Here is a 27,981-nt window from a genome sequence, read left to right on the forward strand (position 1 = left end):
TACTTGGCTCTCCCCTGAGATGGCGGTGCGCAGAGGGATTGTGAGGGTGGCCTCACAGCTGAAAGCCTCCTTCACAATTCCTTAAAAGAAAGCAAGCGTTTTCCTGGCACCCTGCCAACGCTTCTACCTGGGCGGAAGAAGTGCCAAATGCATTCCTAACTTGTGTTTGCAGGGGCTTCTTTGCTGCTGAAGAGAGAGTTGGGAATAAATAGCTTGAGTGTTAAGAAAACAGTCTCTTTGTGAAAGCCTTCATGTATGTGGTGGGGGAGGCCCTCTGGAAACACGGCTCATCAGTTAAGAGTCCTTGCTGCTCTTCCGAGGGTCACAGTTGGAATCCCAGCATCCCTGTCCAGCGGCTCACAACTGCCTGGAACTCCAACCCATTAGGGCCAGTGCCCTCTTTTGTTCCTGCCTACATACATGTGTCATACCCCTACATGGATACACACACACACACGATTTATTTTTAAAAGAAAGCATTTGCAGCAGTGGTGGGGAGACAGAGGCAAGTTGAGACCAAGTTTTCCTCTGTGACATAGACAGACTTAGAACCCATTGTGTAACTAGGCTGGCCTTGAAGTCCTGACAATCTTCCTGCCCCATCCTCCCAATGCTAGGATTATACCACTTCCTGCTTGAAAGTCTTTTTATTATTGTTATTATTATTTTACTGTTTTGAGACAGGGTTTAGAACTAGCTACAATAGCAGAAGGTATCCTTCTGCCTCTATTTCCCAAGTACTGAAATTAGAGACATGCCACTACACCTGTCTTTGAAAGCCTTTTTAATTCTAGAATATGAAACAAAATAGCAAGCTTCCTAAAGCAACAGTTGCCATCACCACAATTAGCCATCCCAAATGACACTAGTGGTCCATCTGAGTGACCACTGCTGTCATGCATGCTGATCGTCCTTGCTTCTTCATCCTTTGCCATCCTACAGCATCCTAAAGTCTTTTTTAGGATTCACATGATCCCTTTCCCTCCTTCATTCTCCTCTTTCTGTAAGTTTGAATCTTGCCTCATCCCTCTGTCTTCTTCCCCTAAGCACATCAGAAATGATCCCAATCTCCTAGGCTTCCGGGCCACTAAATGGAGGAGTAGACATAGAGCCTGGCCCACTGTGGTGCTGAGCAGACAGTCACGGGGCAGTTCTTGTTTCATGTAGCTCAGCTGGGCCTGGCAGTTGTCCAGAGAGAAGCTGCCTGAAGGCTTGGACTGGAAGCAGGGGTGGAATGCCAGCCTGTGATTGGCTGCTTCAGGGCGTCTCTAGACTTTTATCTTGGTTATGTCCTTAGTGGCTCTTTCCTTGGTGGGCCAGGACTAGGTTACGATAAATAGGGTACTAATAAACACTCGAAGGTCTTGGGGACTGGGGCAGCTGAGTAGGCACTGAGGTAAGAGACTTGCCTCTCTGGTCCCCACTTTACCTATATGGAACACTTGCTCCAGGCGGATCTGCTCTGCATCCTCTGTGACCTCCCTCCCCGGATCACACATCACCCTCTGTCCATCACCGAGGATGGGTCAGTTATCAAGTTTTCAGACTGCCAAGGCTCTGTTGAAGGCAAAAAAGTGAACACACTCATTTGTGTGTGTGTGGGTGGGGGGCTGTGATCACCTCTGGTGATCTGGAGTGGAGGCGGTATGTAAACCTTCAGGTCTTCCCCACTCTGGGAATTAACAGTGCCAAGTGGAAGAAAAGGGTCGGCAGAGGCTGAATCAGCATGGTTCAGCACAGTCGTCTCTGTGAAATAAGAAATAATTGCAGCATCATCCTGACGTCTGCAATTCTGCTGCAGGTGCCGACCAGGTTACTATCATCTGGACAGCGCAAACCCGGAGGGCTGTACCCAGTGTTTCTGCTATGGGCATTCAGCCAGCTGCCACAGCTCTGCAGACTTCAGTGTCCACAAGATCACCTCAACATTCTATCAGGGTAAAGTATCTCAAAACATGTATAAACATTTAAAACAAAAGAAAAATTTAACCCTGTACAGGGACCTATGGTTTGTGCTTACAACAGTGGCTTCCACATTCATTTTCTAGTCACCATTAGTGATTCTCTTATTAGTCTTTGTTCAGACAGAGATTGTTCAGACTGGCCTCGAACTCCACAGGCAGCAGAGGAGAACCTTGGACTTCTGGTCTTCCCGCTCCCTCCTAGGTCCTGGAATTACAAAACTGCGCCATCACACCCAGTTACATTCTGTGCCTGGGAAGGAGCCCAGGACCATGCGTGCGATGCAGGCATTTACCCTGGAGCTCCTTCTCTAGCCCTCTTGTATTGGTTTGTAATGCACATTATTCTGGGCTAAGACAAACCATGTATCTTGAAAAATTACAGCTGAACAGCATATGAATAACTTAAAAACAGCTTAAAGAGACCAACTATTTATATCCCTCTGCTTTCCACCCGTGTCTATTTCAAAACCACAACAAATTATTCATGTGGGAGAGGGATTTATGAGGACATCCCAGAGTCCACACTCACTAATAGCATGGCATTACATACGTTGAGTCAATGGATCTCCTTTGTTAGCATGCTTCAACATGTGTGAGCATGTTGGAAATCGATATTATTTCAGTTGGTTTGAGAGTCTGTCTGACCTCATTAAGGCCAAATCTTCTTTTGGTAAGTATGACAAAAGTACAAATTACAGGTAGGTGAAAAAAGCCTGAAATCACAAGCCTGAATCACAGGAGCCCAGAGATAGGAGCCGGCCAAAGATATGGCAAAGGGCCAGTGAGCGAGCTCAGGGGAAAATGCACCTGCCACCACGCCTGAGGACTTGAGTTCGATTCCTAGGACCCTCATGGTGGAGGGAGAGAACTGACTCTGACGGACACTGTGGCATGTGCACACACACATGCATGCACGCGCACACACATACACACATAAACACAAAATAAATAAAAATATAAAAAAAATCAACTTTTTAAAATGTGAAAGCAGCCGTGGGCAGGAGTTGGTGGATGGTAATGATTGGGGTATTTGGAAAACTGTAAAAAAGGGGGAAGAAAACCTGTCTACTCCTTCAAAGACTTTTTGGCAAGCAAGCCTTGCTTTGTTTAACTCAAGAGATGATGGGAGTTGTCTCAGAGTTCTGGTGTTGTCTTGCAGATGTTGATGGCTGGAAAGCAGTTCAGAGGAACGGGGCTCCCGCAAAGCTCCACTGGTCACAGCGACACGGGGATGTGTTTAGTTCTGCCCGAAGATCGGACCCAGTGTACTTTGTGGCTCCTGGTACGTGAGGGGCGGCTTCTGCAGATGCCGTTGTATAGGACTACAGAGCCAGGACAGACAAACTGACTCGGGAAGTGTGATGTGGGATCGTCCCCTTCCTGGAGCCGCAGCCGCTCCTGGGACCAGCTGGAACGCAGGCTCACTTTGATAAGTCACCATGTCCTGACACTCCAACAATCCAGGCATCCTGGAGGTCAGCCCCTACTGAGAGGCCCACGTTAGCCAAATGGGACGTTTCTAGATTTCCCATCAGAGCATGAAATCAAACTTAACAGGGCTATGGGAAAACAAAAAGCATGTTTTCTTAAAAGGTGAAAATTTTTAATTTATGAGTTTTTTCTGAGTGTGGGGATGCACACACGTGCAAGTTTCCTCAGAGGCCAGAAGAGAGTGTGGGTCTCCTGGAGCAGTAGTTGTACGTGGTTGTGAGCCACATGTTGTGTGTCCTGGGAACTGAACTCAGGTCCTCTGGAAGAGCAGAAAGCACTCTTAACTGCTGAGCCATCTCTCCAGCCCCAGAGCATGCGGTAAAGCTTTAAAAACAGTGTCTGAGTGGCAAAGGTCTGGCTGGAATCTGAATCATGGTTAATATAGCCTGAGCTAGTGAGCACTTCCTGAACAAGTTGTTCTTTTAACGTCTCTGGACTTCAGTCCTCTCAACTATTCAATGAGAATGGGCAAGCCAATAGTCAGGAATTATTGCCATCAAATACGTGTGGAGCTGGGGAGATGGCTTAGTCTCTAAAGTGTTTATTGAGTGAGCATAAGGACGTGGAGTCGAAGCTAAGCACTCACACGGAAGCTGCCCATAGTGGTATGTGCCTGTAACCCCAACCCTAGAACAGTAGAGGCGTGAGAATCCCTGGGGCTTGCTAGCCAGAGAGGCTTGATGAGTCCCAGGCTCCATGAGAGACCATGTTTCCAAAACTAGTGTGGAAATGACTGAGGAAGACACCCAACATCAATATCCAGCCTCCACGTGCCTGCTCACATACGTGTACACACACATATTCATGCTCATCTGTACACACAGAAGAACACGCACACCAACACATACACACAAATGTGACATCTGCAGAAGCATTCTCTAAGGTATAAAACAGTTTGTAACAAATGGCATTCTTCTTGGATCTTTGTACATCGGCCTGTCTGGGATGGTCACGCCGTGACCATCTACTGTGTAGAATTGTCCTATGACGAGGCTCTTTTAGCGCTGCCGCCACAGCCAACATATCATACTCACAACCATGACATTTACTGACCCTTCTGTCAAGGCAGTCTGAGATAGAAGAGGGGCGGGTAGGTCACACAGGACTCTCACAGAAACTGACAACATTAATCCAGTTTGTGCATGTATTTGCCTTCCCAGCAGTACCACTGATCTTTCAAAAATCTACTTCACAGCCAAGTTTCTTGGTAATCAGCAAGTGAGTTATGGGCAGAGCCTGTCTTTTGACTACCGCGTGGACAGAGGAGGTAGACACCCATCGGCTTACGATGTGATCCTGGAAGGTGCTGGGCTACAGATCAGAGCTCCCCTGATGCCTCTTGGCAAGACACTTCCCTGTGGGATCACGAAGACTTACACATTCAGGTAAAAAGAGGCCCCAGGCACACCAAACAGTGTAAGGTGTGAGTCCCTTGTTCCTGCGCTCACACGGGCGTGCATTCATCCGGTAAGCTCTTCTGAGCCCCAGGAGTTACCAGACACGGTTGATACATGCAGAAACAGGACACTGTTCCTTCCCTCTGGTAGCTGACAGGTTCACAGTCATGGGGAGGAAATGATGGCAGTACCACCTGATGGTGACTGAGATGACAGGGTGGACACAGGTATTCTGAATGAACACAGGAGGTACAGCTGTACTGGAACGATAGAGGTGTCACGAGAAGATGAGGCAAGCGTGGAGAGCCATCGCGAAGGAAGGGAAGAGGGGTAGGCTAATGGCCAGAGGATGTGCATGTGGAATTCCCAGCAGTTGAACATGAATGGAGTGAGGAGTGAGGTGAAGGGTGATGGGGAGGACTGAGGCCAGAGAAACTGGCGTAGGGGACGTCGTAGAGACTGCGTCATCCTATAGAAGTGGCTTTGGAGTGGTGTGTCCAGAGAAACAGGGGCAGGAAGCTGTGTCACTCAGCTCCGAACTGTGTTAGAGGGTAGGAAAGAAAGATGGAATAGGACCTTGGTCCTCCCAGAGCTTGGGGTCTGGTGAGATATATAACACACCTAAAAACAAGCGCAATACAATCCAGTAGCTGCTTTCGTGGTGGTGTGCGTTCATTTCGGAATGAGCTTGGGTATTCCTAGAGTCACCAAGGAGAGTTTTGCAAGGCTTCAGGTGTGTCAGCTGAGAATGGAAGGATACACAAGGCTTTTCCAGGAAGAAAAATTAGAGGACAACCTCCATCCAACACACACACACACACACACACACACACACACACACACACCTGGTGTCCTCAGAGCCTAAAGACGCTGTTGGATCCTGAAACTAGAAGTAGGTGGTTGTAAACTGTCATGTGGGTGCTGGGTACCAAACCCAGGTCCTCTGGAAGATCAGCTGGTGCTCTTTACCACTGAGCCCATAGAGGATATTTTCATGGTTTGAGGATAGCATGTAAAAGGGAGATAGATAAATCAGGTTGAAAAGTCTGGGGAGTACTTATCGGGCTGTATCTTAGGTATCATTTCAGAGCACTTAGATCTTGTCTATGCTGGCAAGATGATGGAAAGCCACCAAGAGGCTGTATGTCAAGATCCTTGGGAGTATGTGTGTCCTTGGGAGTGGTGGCAGTATTTAGAAGGTAGAGGCAGGCAGATCTCTGATCTCTGTGAGTTCAAGGCCAGCCTGGTCAGAGTGAGTTACAGGCCAGCCTGGGCTACATAGTGAGATTTGTCATACAGAAGTGCTTGCTGCTCAGATCTGGTAACCAGAGTTTGATCTCTGAATCCCCCCAAAAAATGAAAAGAGAGAACCAACTCCATAGAGCTATCCTCTGTTCTCTGCATATGTGCTGTGACAAGAGACAACCCCATCATGCACATATACACACAGTAATAATTTACACTTCTTAAAATTTATTTTTGATTGTGTGTCTATGTGTGTCAGGGGACGTGCATGGGAGCTGACCTCTGTCCTATGCAAGAGCAGTGCATACTGAGCCATCGCTCCAGCCCCATTTATGTACATATACAGCATTGTCTGCACCTGGCTGACCCAGAACTCAGCCACCTATCTGCCTGCTTCTGCCTTCTACCTGCCCAGCATAATTTAAAAAAAAAAAAAACAACAAACAAAAAAACCTTTTGTGTGTTGGGGGGGGTGTATGATGTGTATGCACATGTGTGTGTGACTGTGTCTGTGTGTTTAGGTGTATAACTGTATGTGAGTATGTACGGCTGTATGTGCACATGTATGTGTATGACGTGATGTGTAAACTCAGAGGACAGCCTCGGGTATCAGTCTTCACCCCCTACCTCATCCGAGACGAACTCTCTTTGCTGTTTGTAGTTACATGCACTTAGCCTGCCCTCAAACTCCCTGGGATTCTCCTGTTTCCACCTCCCACCTGGCCGTCAAAGCTCTGTGATTACAGGCGTGTGCCACTGCACACACTTTACACGAATCCCGGAGATTCGAAAGCAACTCTTTGTGCTTGCACGGCAAGCACTATACCTTCAGAGCCATTTCCCCAGCCCTGGGTAAAGTTCTTAACGGAACCCACAGAAGACATTCACAATGGACCAGTGAGGGACCGTGGGGGCCAACCTGAAGTGGAAGCAGTAGGGTCAGAGAGAGGCACACGCAATGTAAGGACGTGAGTAACTGAGTGTTTCTTACTCTGGTGATATGTACACACCCTTCCTGGCTGGATTCTCACATCCTCAACCTAACAAGGTTCTCTGGGGTTCAGCTTACATGCTTTCTTTGTATGAGCTTTCTCCAAACCCAGGCAAAGTTACAGACATCATGCGTTTCTCTGGTGTTCTGTGTGTGAGCTGCTAACAACACTTTCTGCACCCTATTGTTATCGCTCACTCAGGCTCCCTGGCTGAATGGTGAGCACCCCTACCTAGTTTGCTTTTCCTCCAGGCCCTTAACTTCTCGCCCAAGCCAAGGTCACAGTCAACTTTGTTGTTGTTATTTTTTTTTTCATGAATTTTTATTCTTTCATTGTAATGCTGGGATTGAATGCAGGGCTTCCCACATGTTAGGCTGCATTCCCAGCCCCACAAGCAAATCTTATTTAATCAACCAGTCAGTGAATGAAATGAAAGGGTCTTTCTTGCGATCAATAGTCTAGTAAAAAGAAACCTGAACGTGAGCACAGAGGCTACTGGTAAATGCATGAAGGCATTCCTATGGCAGATGCAGCTCAGTGGTAGAGCACTTACCGCGTGCGTGCGTGCGTGCGTGCGTGCGTGCGGCCTGGGTTTGATCCCCAGCACTTACTTACAGGACGATTCAGGGAAGGTGTGGATTTGGACATTTGGAAAGAACCAGTGAAATGTGCTCAGCTGACAAGTGAATCAAGAGCAAATCTTAGAATGAAGAACAACTTTTGAGGGCCAGCACTTGGGGAAGTCAAGTGTGTTTAGTACTGGGCTATGCAATGGTGAAGGATACAGTGTGTCGAAGGGTTTGGGACCAGGTTGTGGTGACTCCTGGAAGTATATATACACTGCACCCCTTCCAGTGCTTCCTGAGGGATTTGCCCTCCTAGTAACCAGAGAATGCCCCAAGATGCTCTCTATGGGAAGCCTTCCCCCAGGCAGAGCTCTGGAACCTAACGGTTCCCACCTTCTTGGGCGTCATTGTATCAGGTAGCAGGGCGGCAGGACTTGATCTGTGAGCGCTGAGAAATGTTCAATTCTGCAGGTTAAATGAGCATCCAAGCAGTCACTGGAGCCCCCAGCTGAGTTATTTTGAGTACCGAAGGTTGCTGCGGAACCTCACCGCCCTGATGATCCGAGCTACCTACGGAGAGTACAGTAAGTGACTGAGAGAAAGAGAGAGAGCAAATGATCTCATTCTTCCGTGGTTTGAGCATCATCTGCTTCCGCATCTCATGGGGACAGGCTCCAAGTAAGGAGATGGGCCCCTTGATGTTGAGTCTGTGTTTGATATTCGTTTTTCCTAAAAGGAGCGTTTCTCTAGCTCGAGGTCAGCTCTCATGAATAGAAGTAAATGAATAATACCTTCTTTGCTAAGAGTCCCTTCAGTTCAGTTATGATGACCGTGTTCTACCACAGCCCTGTTTATTCCTCGTGTTGTTAGGCTCAGTGCTGCTGTGTTTGAACATGTCTTCTGCTAATTCTCTGCTGTGAACTTCCTATGCTGTGCCTTCTAATCCCACCTGCAATTATTTAAAGGGGAGTTCCGTTCCTCACACTGCTAAACACTATGTCCAAGGAAGTGTGGCTGTTCTGCCATGTCCGTGTCCCTAAGGCCATGGAGCCAGTGGGGAGTAGGAGTTGGGTTGTTACTGTTTGCCAGGTACACCATGTCACGTAGTGTCCCATTTAATTCTCACAGCAAACCAAGGGGCCAGATAAGGCCACCATGTCTCTTCTAGACCGAGGACATGAAGTCTGGCGAAGTCAAGGAATTTGCCAAGTTCACACAGTTAATGTGGATCCAGCCACAATTTAGACCCTCATTTTCCTGACTCCAGAGTACAGACAGCAACTGCCATAGCTGTCCATGTACCATGTGTCAACACCACCTGGGTAGAGAAAAGGAAACCCTGGCTGGTCTTGAACAAGGCTGGCCTTGAGTTTGTCAAGATTCTCCTGCCTCTGCCCCACAGTGTGCTGGGACTACAGGCCTGGATCAGCCACCACTCTCTGTCATGGCTTTAGACCTTGCTACTTCTGATTTCTGCTTTCTCTTGCAGGTACGGGCTATATTGACAACGTGACCCTGATTTCAGCCCGCCCTGTCTCTGGAGCCCCAGCACCCTGGGTTGAACATTGTGTATGCCCAGTGGGGTACAAGGGACAATTCTGCCAGGATTGTGCCTCTGGCTACAAGAGAGATTCAGCGAGACTGGGGCCTTTTGGCTCCTGTATTCCCTGTAACTGCCAAGGGGGTGGGGCCTGCGATCCAGACACAGGTGAGTGAAACGAAACCTGGACCAGGTGTCTAGGGGGAGAACAAGCTGAGTGGCTCTCCCGCGGAGGCAAGAGATTAGGAGATGGGAAAAGAATGGGGCGCATGGGACTGAGGTCAAGGGAGATGGACGTGGCCATAGTACACTTGACCCCTTCCATTATGGAAATGCCACAGGATTGTGAGAGAAAGGTGCCAGGTTACAGGAAATGGCTGTCATGTTCAGGGCAAGGCGGGGGAATTGGTGTTGAGTTGCAAGTATTATGTAGGGAGATGAAAGGCCAGTCAGGGTCTAACTGGGGGTGCCAGCAAACGGTATGACCGTGAAGGACAGGGGAACGGTGTTGTGCTATGGATCGGGAGGAAGTGTGTGTCTATGGAATGTGAGGGGTCAGGGTGGGACCCAAGATGGTGGCCACGTTTATATTTGGTTTATGGGTAGAGATGAATGCCAGGGTTCCGATGCTGGGGGAAGCTATGGGAAGACTTGGGGCCCTGTAGTCTGATCCCCACATTCATCCACATCGAAGAAGATATTTTGTCTGACTCTGCCATTTCTCTGTCCTACCTTCCAGGAGATTGCTATGCAGGGGATGAGAACCCAGACATTGAGTGTGCTGACTGTCCCATTGGTTTCTACAATGACCCACACGACCCCCGTAGCTGCAAGCCGTGCCCCTGTCACAATGGCTTCAGCTGCTCAGTGATGCCTGAGACGGAGGAGGTGGTGTGCAACAACTGCCCCCCTGGGGTCACAGGTAAGGCCAGCACAGTGGCCTTCAGTCAGCTTCTCCGTGGACTGTGCAAATAGCTTCCACTCTGGAGACTTTCTGGGAATTTAATATTACTTTGGGTTAATTGAAATGTGCACATTCTAAAGCTAAGGATATGTGGTACCTGAGCGGTGTTGCCGATTGAGCAGGGGCTGGTGCGGTTATGGAGGGAAAAGCACAGTGCTGCTTTTGTTAACAGTCCTGTGTATTTGTTTAGGAAATGAAAGTTTCAGACCAAGTTAAATGGGCGGTCTAAGGCCACCTGCTCCTCCAGGGTCTCCTGTAGCCTGAGCTGACATTGAACTTAGTTTTTGAGGATGACTTTGAACTCCGTGTAAGGGGAGTGTGTGCACATGAGCGCAGGAACCCACTGAGGTCAGCGGAGGCCATTAGATCCCTGAAGCTAGTCAAAGGTCATTGCGAGCCATCTGACGTGGACACTGAGAACTGAACTGGGGTCCTCCACAGGAGCAGCTTGTGCTGCTAACCACCCTGCCATCTCTCCAACCCTGACCCTGGTCTCTTGGTGTCTTGCCTCCACTTCCCAAATGCTGGGAGTAGAAGTGTGTGCTACCAATCCTGAGGAATCAAACCCAGGGTTTGTGCATGCAAGGCCAGTAATCTACTCTCTGAGCTACGTCCATAGCCCCGGTTTGTGTTATTTCCTGATGAGCTAGGGTTGGAAGGAGGATGCAATTCAATGAGTGTCACATGCCTTTCAATCTGAAGAACTAAGCGCTCAGCAGTAGCCACGATATCATTGAAATTTCACTGCCTTTTCCCCGCTGCTGGCTTTGACCCAAATAGCTAATTAAGCCTCTTTGTGGTGCTGCAATGTTCTAACCTGTGGTGACCAAGGCCATCAAATGGCATGCCCGACCCCTGCCACACACACCTGTTCCTGAGGGTGCTATCCTGGGGGCCTGGGTTTAATGCCTGCCTTAGTTAAGTGCCGTGCACCGCGCCCCCGTGTCTGCACTCGGTGTGCTTGAACCCAGTTCGCGAGATTCGGGCAAGGGGCAGGAGGTTAAAATATACAAACACACACAGACAGACAGACAGCGACACGGGTCATCCTTGAATTCCCCAAGAATGCCCCCTTTATTGTGTTCAGGGGCAGATTATATAGAGATAGCTACGCCCCAGCCAAACCCACCAGAAACTACTCTCCTGCCATCAGGAACTCCTGAAGGTCTCGTTCTCAGAGCAGCTGTAGGCACTCAGATCAGGGGATTAGAAGAAATTCAGGACCTGGGGTCTCACTGCTCCCAACATCTCCCCCCTAAGTTTTTTATAAAACAGAAGACTCTCCTGACTACACAGCCTTTTGGTCACTTTGATTGAACCTGTACTCAGGAGAGAGTGACAGCATCTCCTTAGGAGAATACTGGCTTTTAGGGAACACAAGAGAGCAACTTAAGCCTGTAAGACAGGTAGATTCAAGTATCCCAGAGACTATTGGTTCCTCATATTATTTTCCACACACCCTCTTCCCCTCAAGTGAACAGAGGTGTGTGACCATATCAGACTCGGGACTTTTAGGAGTGGCTTTGCCATGACCCCAGGAGCAGTCAGAAATCACCGCTCCTTCAGCAGTCCCCTAAATAACATACCCCAGCTGCCATACCCCCGTGGCAGGGTCCAAACTGGTACATGAAGTGGAGCAGAACTCAGGGAAGCAGGCTTGCTGCTCTGCAACCACTGAAGGGGCCCCACTTAAATTATCTTTTAGGGAATTTGGGCGTTGTCAATCTGTCTGGCTACTTCCTGCTGAGCTGGGACGCTGCATTCTTAGGGGTATTTACTGCAAATCACTGCCATTTTCCAGTCGCGCTCAGACGCTGGTACAGGTCGTGCTGCGCTTCTGCGCCCTGAGGCCCACGCTAGAAGCAGGCCTAGCATTCTTGCCTTGTCAGTCCTCGAGGCAGGTCCCGGGGTTTAGCATCGCAGCCACTCAGTGCCCATTGCCTGGAGCCGCTTGGCCTTGGAGCCAAGGCCGCTCACACTCCACTGCAACATTTCAGGAGGTCTTGGGGATTCAAACCACATGAATATCGAATAAATCCTTAGGCTCTCATCGTCTGTGGAGACAAAAGCAGAACCTCCTTTCCAAAACATTAAATTCTTAAGCCCATATTTTAAAGTCAAGATACCTTTCTTAGCAGTTCCTAGAATCAAATGTCTTTCTCCAGTCCAGAACACAAAAGACAACACAATCAACATATCATACATCTGTACACATCTTTTTAAGCTATATACATTCTTTCTATCTTTTCCCAATACATACATCCCCTCCGGCTGGGGACAACCCTGTTCGATTACCCCTCTTTCTCGGTTGACTTCCACTTGCTGTCAAACCGAGCGAAGGACGTCAGGATTAACACATATACCCCAATCCACCCTCACCTTCTGAGGGCGACCTCTCAGCATTCCCTAGTTCCTGATATCTCAGCTGGGACCTCTAATTGCCACGCACCACGCCCCCGTGTCTGCGTTTGGTGCACTTTTACCCAGTTACCGAGCATCGGGCAAGGGGCAGGAGGTTAAAATACACAAACACACACACACAGACAGACAGACAGCAACACGGGTCATCCTTGAATTCCCCAAGAATGCCTCCCCCTTATTGTGTTCAGGGGCAGATTATATAGAGATAACCACGCCCCAGCCAAACCCACCAGAAACCACTCTCCTGCCATCAGGAACTCCTGAAGGTCTCGTGCTCAGAGCAGCTGTAGGCACTCAGATCAGGGGATTAGAAGAAATTCAGGATCTGGGGTCTCACTGCTCCCAACAGTTAAGGTGTTGTTGTTGTGAAGAAACACCATGACCATGGCAACTATCATACAGGAAAAAATTTAATTGGGCTGGCTTACAGTTCAGAGGTTTAGTCCATTATTGTCGTGGTGGGAAGCATGGTAGCACACAGGCGGACATGGTGCTGGAGAGGGAGCTGAGAGTTCTAAGTATGGATCCGAAGGCAACAGGAAGAGACAGTGTCACACTGGGTCTGTCTTGAGCATCTGAAACCTCAAAGCCCACTCCCAGTGGCATACTTCCTCCAACAAAACCACATCTGCTCCAACAAGGCTACACCTCCTAATGGTGCCAATCCTTATGAACCTATGGGGTTATTTTCATTCAAACTACCACAATGCATCTGCCAGGTTCTTCTGGCTGGAACCTTAGACCTCTCTCTCTGGTCCCGCTGCTGTTAGGTAACCATCTGGGGTGACCACATCTTCCTTGGTTTCTTCCCAGGTGCCCGCTGTGAGCTCTGTGCCGATGGCTATTTCGGAGATCCCTTTGGGGAACGTGGTCCGGTCAGGCCTTGTCAGCGCTGCCAATGCAACAATAATGTGGACCCCAACACCTCTGGAAACTGTGACAGGCTGACAGGCAGGTGCTTGAAATGCATCTACAACACAGCAGGTGTCTACTGTGACCAGTGCAAGGCAGGTTACTTCGGGGACCCGTTGGCTGCCAACCCAGCAGACAAGTGTCGAGGTAGGACTATACCCCTAGACAAATTGAGCACCTCTTTCTCTCTCTCCCTCTCTCCCCTCTCTTTCTGTGTGTGTGTGTATGTGTGTGTGCACATATGTAAACACATATGAACTTGCTAGAGTCTATAAATGCATGCAAATGACAGACAAGGAGACTAATATCATGAGGCAACTGATTCCATGACCAGACTGGCTCCTGACCACTCTGCACCATTCGCCTGCCAGAAGCCTTAGAGCAGTGGCCCCTGCACCAGACTCTGGAACCGGTGCTGAAGGCTCTCAAATGGTTAAACCTGGGTGGGAGAAGTTAAAAAGGTCAGGTTTACATTCCTGAGGGAAACAGCAGATAAAGTGGGGCCACATCCTCTGCCCAACCCCAAGGCAGGTAGGCAGAAAAGAAGCCGCCAGACCTGTCACCGGAGAGCAATAAAGGACTCACAATTGAGCTGAACAAACGGAAGTGGGGAGGGGGCGGGTCGTTAAGCAGTTTAGAGACCCTCTCAGGAAGTCAGTGTGAATATGTACTGAAGGTAACCCTTGCAAGTGCTCCAAAGGAAGCCCGGCTTCAAAGCAGCTGTTGCTGTTGCAGGGGCTGGGGCGCTGGGAGGAGGGGGACACTAAGGGCTGCTTGAGATCAAAGCATGAGTGCATAGGTGCATTTCTGAGCTCAGCATTAGAGTCCAGGCCCACGTTCAGCCCTTAAACACGGATGCTGATGGTGACTCTGGAGTTGGGCACTTAGAAGTGTCCAGGTTATCAGGTTAGGACACCAGTATGTTTACCTGAAGGTGCCTGAGGACCCCTGTGACTAGATGTGGTGTTTGTACCTATAGTCCCAGCACTCATGAGGCTAAGGCAAGACATTTCTGAGTTAGAGGCTAACCTGAACTACTGAGGAAGACCTTGTTTTGCTTTCATTTAAAAAGTAAATAGACACAAGGGTGTATAAATTAACCCTTTCCTCATTTTACATTTCATTAAAATTAGACCATATACTTCTTCACTTAGCTGTCTAGGCCCGACCATTTGCCTGCAGTTTGCACCCCAGTACTAACGTGGCAGTGATGAGTACATCCTAGCTCCCTGGAGTCCATTGCTAAAAAAGGAAGAGGCATAGAAAAGATGTGCGTGTAATACAGGACGCTCAGCTCCGAGAGAGAGCAGCACCGCACCCACTGGGACATCCTTGCCTCCTAAGCAGAAGCTGGTGCACAGTAGGGCTCCTGCCTCCCCTGGCCTTTCCTGCAACACTAGGAAAGGAACATGGGCTTTTCTGAGCTCTCATGGTTGCTTGCCGTTTATTTGTTCTAGGACCTGAGCAAATTATTCAACCTCTCTGAGCTCACATTCCTCATCGGTAAAACAGAGGGCAGTGTTTACATCAGGCTCAAAATAGGCCCTTAAAAAATGCAGTTTATAAGCAAAATCAGGGTGCCAGCAAAGTGACCGGTAGGAGGAAGATGAGAGCCATCCTGGTGCCTCTTCATTCACGACTTGCTTGTATAGGAATGTGCTTGAGGCTGCAGCCACGGAGAGACCTGACACCGTGTATGAGTGACAGGGGCAGGATACTGGTTCTTTTCCCTTGCCACACCTCCTTTTCTGGGATGAGTGGGGTGGAAGGGCACCATTTATCTGCCTCTTATCTCTTAGCCTGCAACTGCAACCCCATGGGCTCGGAGCCTGGAGAGTGTCGGAGTGACGGCAGCTGTGTTTGCAAGGCAGGCTTTGGAGGCCTCAACTGTGAGCACGCAGCACTGACCAGCTGTCCTGCTTGTTATGATCAAGTGAAGATTCAGGTAAGCCTGCTTCTCCTTCCCAGCCCCCGGCCCCAGGCAGACAGATTCTGAATGACTCTGTGCCCTGGTTCTATCACAGGTGTACAAACCCCAAATTTCCTGGGCATTGGTATTTGTGTTACTTTAAAGAAATGCTATGGGTGCCAAATGACTCTGTGGACCGAGGCAAGTCTGACAACCCTGAGTCCAATCCCTAGAGCCCAGGTAAAGACAAAAGGAGTAAGCCACCTCCCTCCCAGGTGTTGTCCTCCCTGGCATGCGTACACACACACACACACACACACACACACACACATACACACACACACACACACACTCAAACACACATGCAATAAATACAGTAAAATATTTAAATTATACTAGAAATATTGCATGTAATAATTTTACAGTAGCTTTACATTCTCATCTATACCATTTTCAACATCTTCTGGCAGATCCCTTCTCACTTGGTACTCAGGACAACTTAGTGAACCTGGGGAGGAAAGTATTCTGAATTCAGTTCTCAGGGATTACTGTCTGAAAAATACTTGTGATTTTTCGAAGTGGCACACCACACGGAATCTGGAGTGCCACTCATGTCCCCCAGAGTCTTTCCATTTGTCCTCGTGGTCAGTTTTTTTTTTGTCAACTTGACACTAGAATCACCTGGAATGAGGAACCTCAACTGAGAAAATGCCCCCATCAGATTACCCAGAGGCAAGTCTGTGGGACATTTTCTCAAGTAGTGATGGCTGTGGGAGAACCCAACCACTCTGGTTGGTGCCAGCCCTGAGCAGGTGGTGCTGGGCTGTATAAGAAAGGCTGAGTAAGGCGTGGAGAGCAAGCCAGTAAGCAGCATTCTCCAATCGCCTCTGCTCCAGTTCCTGCCTGGGATTCCTGCTCTGACTTCCCTTTATTGTGAACTATAAGCAGCAAGATGAAATAAACCCTTTCCTCTCCAATTTGCTTTTGGTCATGGTATTTACCACAGCCACAGAATGCGAAGGAAGACCCCACTGTAATGTGCCACTTCTAGCAAGGTTCCCTCCAACTCCAAGACATGACCTTATAAAACAAGTTCCAGAGCAGATCACGGTGACTCATGTTTGTCTTCCCAGCCTGCAGGAGGCTGAGACTATCACCCAGAGTTTCAGGCAATCCTGGGCTAACTAGTAAGTTTCAGACCAGCCTGGTCTACAGATGAGACCCTGCATCAAAAAATAAAATGATAAAATTCAATAAAAATTTAAACTTCAAAGATGAATGAACTTGATATTGGTAATTACTAATAATTCTTTCCTAGAGGGAATGATAAGGGACAAATTGAACTTCATATGTAAACAATCTGGGTTTTTTTAAAAGAATGTTTTTTAAATTATTGTTTTAAAATATGTATGGGTGTTTTGCCTGCGTGTGCGTATGTCTGTGCATCTCGTGTGTGCATGGTGCTCACAGAGAACCAAAGAAAGCATTGGATCCTTCAGAGCTGGAGTTACAGATGGTTGTAAGCTACCATGCAGGATTGGGTACTAAACCCAGGTCAATGCATGGTCTTAACTACTGAGTCATCTCTGCAGTCCCTTAATCTGGTTTTGGGCTTTTTGTTTGTTTGATTGGTTGGGTTTTTTTTTGTTGTTGCTTTTTGGGTTTTGTTTTTTTGTTTTGGTTTGATTTTGGTTTTTTTGAGACAGAGTTTCTCCATAGCTTTGGAGCCTGTCCTGGAACTCGCTCTGTCGACTAGGCTGGCCTCAAACTCACAGAGATCCACCTGTCTCTGCCTTCCGAGTTCTGGAATTAAGGCATGTGCCAGCACCTCCCAGCTACATTCACCTATTTAATAGCCTGTAGAAAGCTAGTTTGAGGGTCTCATGTAGCCTAGGCTAGGCCTTAGACTCACTATGGAATCTAAGGCTGTCACTTTGAGCCCACGATCCTCTTGTCTCTGTCTCCCAAGTGCTGGGATTAAAGGTGTGTTCCAACACATGTTGCTAAAAACTATACATTTTATTTTCATTTTGTGTGGTAGTAAGAACTGAACCTCGTGTCTGCTAGGCAAGTACTCTAACACTGAGCTATATCTCTAGCCCTCAATAGCCTTTTCTAGAAATTTCCTAATGCCAAGTTCGGGTGGGCATGTGTAAATATTAACTCATTCAGCATAAGAAATAACCCTATCTTTTTATCACCCCAATTTTATAGAGAAGAAAACGACATGCCAAGGTCACTGCCTAGAGTAGTGAGCCAGGATCCACATTCAGTAGGTCTAGCTCCAGAGTCTAAATTTCAACCGCCACGACACATCAGGCTTGTCTAGCTGTTGTCCCCTGGATACCCGCTGCAGTTCTGGGGATGAACTCTGGTCCTCAGCCTGTGCTCTGATTCCTTTCCTATGTGTTTCCAGATGGGCCAATTTAGCCAGCAGCTTCAGAGCCTGGAAGCCCTGGTCTCACAGGCTGGGAGTGGTCGCGGTGGTGCGGTCTCCAGCTCGGAGCTGGAAGGCCGATTGCAGCAGGCTGAGCAGGCCCTTCGGGACATTCTGAGAGAAGCCCAGATTTCGGAAGGTGAGGAAGGCCAACTCCCTAGTGGCAAGGAGATTCATGTCCTAGAAAGAAGTGTGACACTGGGTCATAAACAAAGTCTTCTGTGGCTGTCAGCTCTGCAATATCTGCAGCCAGCCTTTGCCTGGGTGGAAGTAGTGAATATGACAGTCTCCTGGCACCTAAGTGACCCGGTGAAGACTGACACAAATGTTCATCACCCACGTTTTCTCAGTTAGCTCTAAGTTAGTCGGCCTTGGGGGTTAACTCGGTTATTCTACATCAGTCTAGCTTTTTCTCTTTGTGCGCAGGTGCCAAGAGAACCCTCAGTCTCCAGCTGGCCAAGGCAAGGAGCCAAGAGAACAGCTACCAGAACCGCCTGGATGACCTCAAGATGACTGTGGACAGGGTTCAGGCCCTGGGCAGTCAGAATCAGAACCGCATTCAGGATACAAGCAGGCTCATCTCTCAGATGCGCCTGAGCCTGGCAGAAAATGAAGCTTCCCTGCAAAACGCTGTATGTTTGGCTGGTTAAGGCATTTACTCTCTGTATTTAATTGCAGCCATGTTGGGAGCTGCTCCACGGGTCTCACTGGCTCACTCTCTTTCCCTAGATGTCTTGATCTACCTGGCAGGTAGCTGGGCTTTTCTTCTTTGTAACAGATGTATCTATCTATCTATCTATCTATCTATCTATCTATCTATCTATCTATCTATCATCTATCTATCTATCTATCTATCTATCTACTTTGTTCTTGCCAACACACACTTTTTTTTAATGAATGATCATGGTGACCAGGGCCCTTTGGTGTGTCAGGGCTAGGGCTCTTCTGTGGCTAGTGAGAAATCCTGCTGGCACTTCTGTTGAGGCTCCAGAGTCAAATGTAAAACCTTAACCAATTCTCTTTTTACTCCATAGAACATCCAATCCTCAGAGCACTATGCAGGACCAAATGGCTTTAAAAGTCTGGCTCAGGAAGCCACAAGATTGGCAGACAGGTAAGCAGCAGTATTTGGCACCCCTGCTCCAGACTGCCTCTGTGATTTAAGACTGTGGAACATTCGGGACTCAAACATAGATTTGGCCCCTCCAGGCTCCCAAGCCCTCCTCCCCAGCCTGGAAGCCAGTTCTGAGCCTCTTAGCTTTCAGAGTATTGCAGGGGACAGTCCACAGGACTGTCTTGGCAGGAGCCATCAAATGTATTCATTTCCCAGCTTTCTCCATGACTCACAGATGGCTTTAGTGCATGTTAGACGTGAGTCTTCTGACCGTGTGAAATGAATCAGCCGCTGGAAACGGGTGTTTGCAGCTTTCAGGGACTCCTCAACTCCCACACCAAGCCTGAGAACAAGCAGCAATGAGTTGTTTACTCACTTGTGGGGGTACAAAGAGACCTTCTCCCCCACGCCGGAAACTGATGCTGCAGGACCCCAGAGACGACAGGCAGCTCCCTGGTCCTGACTTCTTCTCACTATAAATCCTATCATGTTCAAAAGCTTTGCGAGGCAGGGTGGAAGGCTCTGCTAATCTCAAGAGGAATTCAGTCCACAGCGGCTGGCTTCTGATTTTGTAGCATGCGCTGCCTCCTGAGCCCCTGGTTTTGTTGTTTTAATGCTACTTCCTAACACCAGGAGATCGGATATTGATAGGAGACTTTTATTGACAAGTATTGCCCCTTAGTTGAAATCTACTCTAAAGTTCCAGTACAATGAGTAGGGATGTGGACTCTGGGTGGGGAAGCCCTCGGGGGTTCTGCTTGTGGGAAAACAGTTTATAGACACGATGGTCTATCACCCTGAGCCACTCCATCTACCCTCTCCATACCTTCTCTGAGTATGGCAGAGATGAAGATGGCCACCGAAGGGCGGTGACATTAGACTGTTCTCCAGGACACCTGCTTCTCATGCTTCCTCTGACTCCATGCCTTCACGTCAGTTCTGATTGGCTTCTACGAGCAAACCCAGTCCTTTATTCTTTTCTGTGTCTGCAGGAACGAGTTATGTTACCTACCTATGCTGATTTTTCTATGAAAACTCTAACTCTTGATTTTTACTGTCTTCAGCCACGTTGAGTCAGCTAACAGAATGAAGCAACTAGCAAGGGAAACTGAGGACTATTCCCAGCAAGCGTTGTCCTTGGCCCGCAAGGCTCAGAGTGGAGGAGGTAGAAGTGGCATCTTGGACAGCACCATGATACAAGGTCTTATGGGAAAGTACGTTCGACTAAAATCCATCTGGGTGGACCATAAAAGCTGAGTCCTCCCTCTTGAGGAGCATCTCATCTCTTTGAAACTATACATTAACAACAACAACAACAATAATAATTTGAAAGTATACATTAATAACAATAATAATTTGATACTATACATTAATAATAATAATGATAATAATAATAATGAGATCTGTGTGGAGCCGCAGTTGTGGGTTTCCGCTCTGCAGGATGGGTGTGTGAAGGCTGTTAAGAGGAAGGCCTACTCTGAGAGATGCCTTTTGAGCTGTAGAAGGGAGGGAGAGGGTAAAACTGACAACTATGCCAGACATGATCAGTTATCCAGAGAAAAACTGAGGACAACGCGCTCCAGCGCATGATGACCGTGACTGACGGAGATCTCATCTGTCAGACTACATCCCCCCACAACCGGGGGGATGCAACAGTCTGCACAGCATATGATCGGGAACTACCACAACACGGTGTGAAAGTTGGCCTGACAAATTATACCGCAGCCTATTGTGCTGGCGTGCTGCTGGCCCACAGGCTTCTCGGTGGGTTTGGAATAGACAAGACCTGTGAAGGCCAAGTGGAGGTGACTGGGGATGAATGCAGCGTGGAAAGCATCGATGGTCAGCCTGGTGCCTTCACTTGCTTTTTGAATGCAGGTCTTGCCCAAACTACAACTGGCAATAAAGTTTTGGGGGTCCTGAAGGAACAGTGGATGGAGGATTATCTACCCCTTATAGTACCAAATAATCCCTGGTTATGATTCTGAAAGTGGGGACTTCAGCACAGAAGGCATCAGGAGCACTGCGTGAGTCAGAGTATTGCAGGCTACATGCATTACCTAATAGAGGAAGATGGAGATGCTTTTAAGAAACAGTTCTCTCAGTACATAAAGGACAACGTAACTCCAGACATGGAGGAAATGCATAGGAAAGCTCATGCTGCTACCCAAGAGGATCCATTATATGAGAAAAAGCCCAAGAGAGGGGGTTAAGAAGAAGAGGTGGGCTGGGTAGTGGAGGTGCACACCTTTAATCCCAGCACGCAGAGGCAGAGGCAGAGGCAGAGGCAGGCAGATTGAGTTAGAGGCCAACCTGCTCTACAGAGTGAGTTCCAGGACAGCCAGGGACAGTCAAGACAGAGAAACCCTGCCTCAAAAGACAAAACAAATAAGAGGAGGACGAGGAGAGAGTGGTGGTGGTGGAAGAGGAGCCGTACCAAATTTTCCCTTACCTGGAAGATGCCTGGTAGAAAGATTGGATTGCTCAAAAGAAGGCAAGCTTCCTCAGAGCTCAGGAATAGTTGCTGAGAGCTAAAGCAATTTTCTATGAAGGCTTTTTTTATAAAGACAATAAGCATATTGATCAAGCCAAAAAATAATAAGAAGGGTATGAGAATGAGTAATACTTCGGGGACTAGTTTAGGACTGGGAAAAGAAAGGTTGTGGTATCTAAGTAAAACTTAAGTTCTGAGACGTGATGGTGCATGGAGAGATGGTTACCCTCTGGTCTCTGAATGTAAATACAGGCCCATCTGACAGGACTGACAACAGAAAAGTCACATTTATATCATCAGCAGCTGGGAAGCTTGAGTTTTTCTGATCAAACCTACATAAGCCATAAGAGTTAAATTTAGACTGCAAGGTCACCTAGCTAACATATAGCCTAGCTTGTTTTTCCTTATTCTAACTACACACACACACACACACACAGACACACACAGACACACAGACATACACACACACACACACACACAAAGGGGAGGAGAAAGGGTGAGTATGAGCAGCCTTAACTGGCTTGTAACTTACTATGTAGATCAGGCTAGCCTTGAACTCACAGAGATCTGCTTGTCTCTGTCTCCTGAATGCTTTGAGCCCCATGCCCAGCCCAACTACACATTTTTAAAACCACAGGATAAAGTTTTGCTTTTTTACAAAGAGTATGCTCTGCCCCATGTGCTTGTGCACACCTGCAATCCCAGTTCTTGGAGGCAGAGGCGGGAGGACTGCAGTAAGTTTCGGGCCAGCAAGGCTATACGAGATCCTGTCTCCAAAATGAAAAGGAAAGGAAGAGTATGTTCTCAAGGTCCCCTCCATTATTACTATTATTACTATCATTATTATTGTTATTATTGTTGACTATCTGCTTTTCCTGCCTACAGGTTAGAAAACACCAAGTCCCTGGCCCAGCAGTTGTCAAGGGACGGTACCCAAGCTGACATTGAAGCAGATAGGTCTTATCAACACAGTCTCCGCCTCATGGATTCAGCATCTCAGCTCCAGGGAATCCATGATCTGTCCTTTCAGGTGAGGCCACTAATCCTATGCTCCTCACCCACAGACAAATGGCCAGGAAGCCCCTTTCTTCTTGAGGGACTTCATAAGGTTGTTCGACCAGAAGATTGTCCTCCATGTTGACTGTGTTAGCATCACATCAGCATGATGCACAGCCTAGGCAACAGACTTCTTAGGAAAAGGGTTTCTTCAGCTGAGTAGTTCAGACATTTAAAGGCACAGTGCCTGCATTGGCTCTGTTCTGCTAAGGGTGGCAGAAGGCCATCTCCAAAGGACAGAGGAAAAGATAGGCAAGTGTGCACAGTTCCTTTTGAGATTAACAGGGCTTAAGGACCTCCCACCATCCCCACAAAGGCTTTCTATAATGCAGTTAGCACCCCTTGTCAACCAGATGCTTACTGTGTTTTGAAACTATAGCATTGACTTTTTGCTTTGTGCTGGGAAGGGTATAGGTGCTTCCTGTTGTCTGTTGTCTGTTCTTGACCCCAGTCCTTGTTCTTGAGCCTGTTAGTAGGGAAACGTTTTATATTTCCTGCTTACTTCTGGGGACCCTCAAATTGAAACCAGTGGGGAATTATTATGAAGTTTGATACATTTCTCTGTTCTGCTAACAAGCAGAGTTTTGTCATCAGAAGGTTTGCTTTTTTTTTTCCTGCATCATTCTTAGCTATTGCAGCCTAGATTCGATTAAGTTCATCTTAATCTTAATTAATTAATCTTAATTCTTAGCTATTGCAGCCTAGATTCGATTAAGTTCATCTGCATACCTACAGCAGACGTCACTCACAACAATCCCCATAGAGACGTGTCATATGAATAGATAAAGCTATTGTTTTTTAAAAATTAAAGAGCAGAGACAAAACTTACTGTATTCTTGGGAGACCTACTGCCTGTCTTTCTTTGGCACGCTGCCTCTTTTCTGGGAGGCTTTGGGCTTTTAGGGCCAATGTCTGCTTTCTTGACTTCTTAAGGCTGGCACTAATTCAGATGGTGACACCGGGTCCTGAAGTTAGTGTGGTAGCTTGTGTGTAGACAATCCGACTCATTCATATCTTTGTGCCCACAGGTGGAAACGAAGAGGATCAGACAAAAAGCTGATTCTCTCTCCAACCTGGTGACCAGACAGATGGAAGCCTTCACGCGTGTGCAAAACAATCTGGGGAACTGGGAAAAGGAAACACAACGGCTTTTACAGACTGGGAAGGACAGGAGACAGGTACTCTCTTTGTTCCAGTCACTCCATCAACAAACATGTCCTAGATGCCAGCTGTGTGAATGAAAAGGTCAGGGCCTCTACCAGAAACCCTCCGAAGGTCATGGTGCCACTGGCTGCAGAGAGGGTAGCCAAGATTGGAGTTTTGATGGCATTAGCCCCACCCACTGAGTCAGCATCTGAATCCTGGAAGAGTACCCAAGCCTTCTATGTCTCATTCTGGTCCAACTCTGTCTATTATCTTGGTTTCAACAAGTATCTAGTGTTTAAAACGATAATTTGCAAAACTCTTCCCACCCCTGATGGTGGACAAGAGTTGGAGACTCTCCTGTAAAAGGCGTATCTTGTTGACTTACAAAGTCTGTCCCAGATCAGATTGTAGAGGGCTTTGCTCTCTAGCACCCTTAGCCTGTGGTGAGTCACAGTGCTCTGTTGTCACGGAGAAACTGTGTCAGGGTGATTGTGCCAGCAGGAATGCACTTATTCTAATCTTGTTCTATTTACAGACATCAGATCAGCTGCTTTCCCGTGCCAGCCTTGCTAAAAACAGAGCCCAAGAAGCGCTAAGTACAGGCAATGCCACTTTTTATGAAGTTGAGAATATCCTGAAGAACCTCAGAGGTTAGTGCTATGCGATCCAGGTTGGCACTTTTAAAGGTACATTTATGATTCATTTAAGTCCTCGTTTCTCTCCTTAAGTGGTGGTGGGTGTATTGGTTATTAATAGATGCTTAGTCACTGTCTTTCTAAGGTAATGATGATCTCATTAATGCTTGAGGAAGGCAGTGGAAGTAATTCACCAAAGTATCAGAAGTCCTGAGTTCCGGTCCTTACTGGGCCCTATGATGAGGTCAAACTCTCTGTGTGGCCATAGAAGTCACACAGCCTTTCTAGATCTCTGTGTCCTCCTTAAGGGTAACAGGAGATCTCTAAGGTCCTCCACATCCAATATGTCACTAATGAATTGATATTTTCCTTTTCTTGGGTGGCCTGGTCATCAATATGGTTGTTCTGAGGTAATGACATGTGGCTGTCAAGGAATTTGAGGTGTGCCTTGAAGACACTTGCTTAAAATTGCAGCATTATTCACTAACATGGCTTGGATTCTCTCCCGTACCCACTGTGACCATCCCAACTCTGTGACTACACCCAATTCGATGACCACACCCCAGCTCTGTGACCACCCCAACTCTGGTCATTGACCTCAGGCTTGACCTTAGAGCTTTGGGCTTCTGGGATTCACCTGCTCTGTGTGGTTCACTTTGGGTGTTGGCATCCTTGCTGTGGTGGAGTCCCAGACAGGTTGACTGTCAGTGGCTCCCCCAATGGCTCTTTGAAGATTCTTTCTCTTGGGAAAGAAAGAGTAACCCAGCCACATCTCTCATCTTTCAGGATTTTTTTTTTCTCAAAACATCAGGCTCTCTCATTCAGCTTTTACTTATAATCCTTGTGTCTGTGGCAATAGTGTTTTTTTCCCCTTTGTTTCAGAATTTGATCTGCAAGTTGAAGACAGAAAAGCCGAGGCTGAAGAGGCCATGAAGAGACTCTCCCATATTAGCCAGAAGGTTGCAGAAGCCACTGACAAGACCCAGCAAGCAGAAACGGCCCTGGGGAGTGCCGCTGCCGACACCCAGAGGGCAAAGAACGCAGCTAGGGAGGCCCTGGAGATCAGCAGCGAGATAGAACAGGTAAAGAAAAATGGATGTGCAGGTTGTCACAGGCAGTGCCTGACACAGGATGCTTCAGAGAGAGAGAGAGAGAGAGAGAGAGAGAGAGAGAGAGAGAGAGAGAGAGAGAAGACTTTAGTTCAGGACAGTTCCTGTGGCTCAGAGTCCTGGACAGTCCACAGCAGCCCCACTCCACACGCCCACCCTCTTCAGCGGGATGGATGTGGTCAGTGGCTATCAGCAGATACACCGTATTCAGCTGAATATACTTTGGGAAACGGAAATGACTATCTCACCGTTCCGGAGGCTAGGAAACAACACAATTAGAGTCAGGAGTGCGACACCCCTCCGACAGCTCCAGGGAGAAGTGTTCCTTTCCTCTTCCCAGCTTCTGGGGATGGCAGTCAGTCCTTGGTCTATTGATTCACAGCCTCAGCAGTCTACTCCCTGCTCGCGTGGTCCCGAGAGTCCTCTGTCAACTCTTCCCTTCTTCCCTCCCTCCTTCCCTTCCTTTCCTCTCTTCCCCCTCCCTCTCCTCTTCCATTCCACTCTCCCTCTTCATCATCTTCTTCAAGACATGGTCTCACCATGTAGCCCAGGCTGGCCACTGAGTTCATCTCTCAGTCTCTTCCTATAAAAAGACATCAATCATGTTGAATTAGGGCCCACCACACCCCAGTATAATTTCACTGTAGCTATTTACATCTGGAACAGTCGGTTTTCACGTGAGGTCATCTTCTGGGTTGAGAAGGGTGAGGAAGGGAAGAAAAGTCTCCACCAGATCTTTGTTTACACTGGGTAAGCTCTCTACCATGAACAACACCCCTAGCACTTAGGACTTCAGTGTCTGTTTTAGGGTGCTAAATTTAACTGGTAACAATCGCCACTGGTACTTTGATTCTCTATATGAAATCCTGGAGCTCTAGAGCCTTCTGTAACACGTGTCTGAGCTCGACCTTTCTTATTTTACTCTGTCCTCCCCTGTGCATGATTGGGACGAAGATAAGAACTGTCTAGTCCCCCGCTTAAGGAGCTCTTGTAGCTGGGTAGCTGGGGTAGCCAGCTGTGCTCTGCTTACAGCCCATGTTGTAAACTACAGCGGAAGGAATGCTTCTTGGCTGAAGAGAGCTCCTTCCTTAAGTACAGCTTCTAGAGAGCTTGGGCCACTCCAGAAAGCCCAGGGGGAGCGCTTGGTATCTAGACTATTTGACCTCACTTTTAGAGCACTTGGTAACCTACAAAAATAATTTCTAATAATTTCCCTTGAGGCTTGTTTCATGTACCTTTCTTTTCTCTCATTTTTTAAAAATGTTTTTTCAAGACAGGGTTTCTTTGTGTAGTCCTGGCTGAACTGGAACTTGCTCTGTAGACCAGGCTGGCCTTGAATTCTGCTTCCCAAATGCTGATTTGTGTGTTACCACCACTGCCCAGCTGCACCTTTCTTTACCTAGCATCTAGCAAAAAAAAAATGCCTGTAATTATTTAATTATAGCTTATTGATGAAAGGCATTGATGAGCTCTTTTTCTGCAAAGACAAAAATCCACCACTCTAACTAATTCATTGTTTGCCTTGCAAGCACAACCGTCTTGGGGAAATCCTAGTAAAGTTGTCTCAGAGATGAGGGCAATAAAGGACAATGACGAAGGACCATGTTTCTTGTCCTCTGGTTTTTCTCAAATGCTTCCTGATTGTTTTTCAGAATCTCCTAGGCATTGGGCTGAAAGGGAAGCCATGTCTCTGCACAGACCCTCCCAGTCTCCAGAGAGCTAGCCTAGAACTAGCTTGCTTGAGGCTCGCCTGGGGAAGGGTGTGTTCCCAGGCCTGCCTTGCTCATTGCTCCTCTGACTCCATCAGAGCCTGGCTGCAGCTGTATCTTTTCTACAATTGTCCTTGGGATGTTTTGAGCCTCACCCTCTCTCTCCTTCCGTCCCTGGCTCCTTTTCTTCTCCCAGGAGATAGGGAGTCTGAACTTGGAAGCCAATGTGACAGCAGATGGGGCCTTGGCCATGGAGAAGGGACTGGCCACTCTGAAGAGTGAGATGAGAGAGGTGGAAGAGGAGCTGGCCAGGAAGGAGCTGGAGTTTGACGTGGACAAGGACACCATGCAGCTGGTGAGTGACTGCTCCTTCCCAGAGAGCTCTCTTGAAAGTTGCCCAGACAAAAATAAGCTCTCAAGACACCTTTGTAATCCCTTGCAGGTGATTACCGAAGTCCAACAAGCTGATGCTAGAGCCAAGAGTGCCGGGGTTACAATCCAAGACACGCTCAACACATTGGACAGCATCCTACAGCTAATAGGTCTGTGCAGCATCCACGGCCTTCCAGCCCAGGGACTGTCCCCAGAAGACTCGATATTCTTAGTCCTGTTGGATGGGGATCTCAGTTTTCCCTAGGAACATCTGGAAATCTGCTTTGTTTCAGGGCTCAGACACTTGGGCCGGGTTGCTTTACATTTTCTCTGTTTTACCATCTCTAAGATGAGTCACTGAGCACTTGTAGCTGGAAGTGAAGATGTGTGAGTCAGAGAACTGCGGGTGTTCCAGGGACTTCCCAGAAGACTGGCTGGCTTGGGGGTCCCGCTAAGGAATCTGGTCATGGTTCTGGGGGGTTCCCTGGGCAGTTTTGAGCAGGAGAGT

At 47.9% G+C, this 27,981-nt stretch overlaps 1 protein-coding gene and 1 pseudogene across 1 annotated transcript in view; both read left to right on the forward strand.

Moving 5' to 3' along the window:
* Lamc2 (laminin subunit gamma 2) overlaps positions 1–27,981 on the forward strand; it is a 63,886-nt gene that overhangs the window by 32,055 nt on the left and 3,850 nt on the right. Inside the window, exons 5-22 of the mRNA XM_038349210.1 lie at positions 1,802–1,938; positions 3,124–3,246; positions 4,651–4,840; positions 8,127–8,239; positions 9,145–9,363; positions 9,935–10,117; positions 13,394–13,639; positions 15,292–15,437; positions 17,818–17,977; positions 18,265–18,470; positions 18,873–18,952; positions 20,017–20,166; positions 22,332–22,476; positions 23,531–23,680; positions 24,184–24,298; positions 25,166–25,365; positions 27,298–27,456; positions 27,544–27,643. Of these exons, the coding sequence (XP_038205138.1) occupies positions 1,802–1,938; positions 3,124–3,246; positions 4,651–4,840; positions 8,127–8,239; positions 9,145–9,363; positions 9,935–10,117; positions 13,394–13,639; positions 15,292–15,437; positions 17,818–17,977; positions 18,265–18,470; positions 18,873–18,952; positions 20,017–20,166; positions 22,332–22,476; positions 23,531–23,680; positions 24,184–24,298; positions 25,166–25,365; positions 27,298–27,456; positions 27,544–27,643 (2,822 nt within the window). The remainder of the gene's footprint in view (positions 1–1,801; positions 1,939–3,123; positions 3,247–4,650; positions 4,841–8,126; positions 8,240–9,144; positions 9,364–9,934; positions 10,118–13,393; positions 13,640–15,291; positions 15,438–17,817; positions 17,978–18,264; positions 18,471–18,872; positions 18,953–20,016; positions 20,167–22,331; positions 22,477–23,530; positions 23,681–24,183; positions 24,299–25,165; positions 25,366–27,297; positions 27,457–27,543; positions 27,644–27,981) is intronic.
* Positions 20,542–21,473, forward strand: LOC119827659 (annotated as a pseudogene).

Source organism: Arvicola amphibius, chromosome 12 (assembly GCF_903992535.2).
Source record: "Arvicola amphibius chromosome 12, mArvAmp1.2, whole genome shotgun sequence".
NCBI classification, from domain to species: domain Eukaryota; kingdom Metazoa; phylum Chordata; class Mammalia; order Rodentia; family Cricetidae; genus Arvicola; species Arvicola amphibius.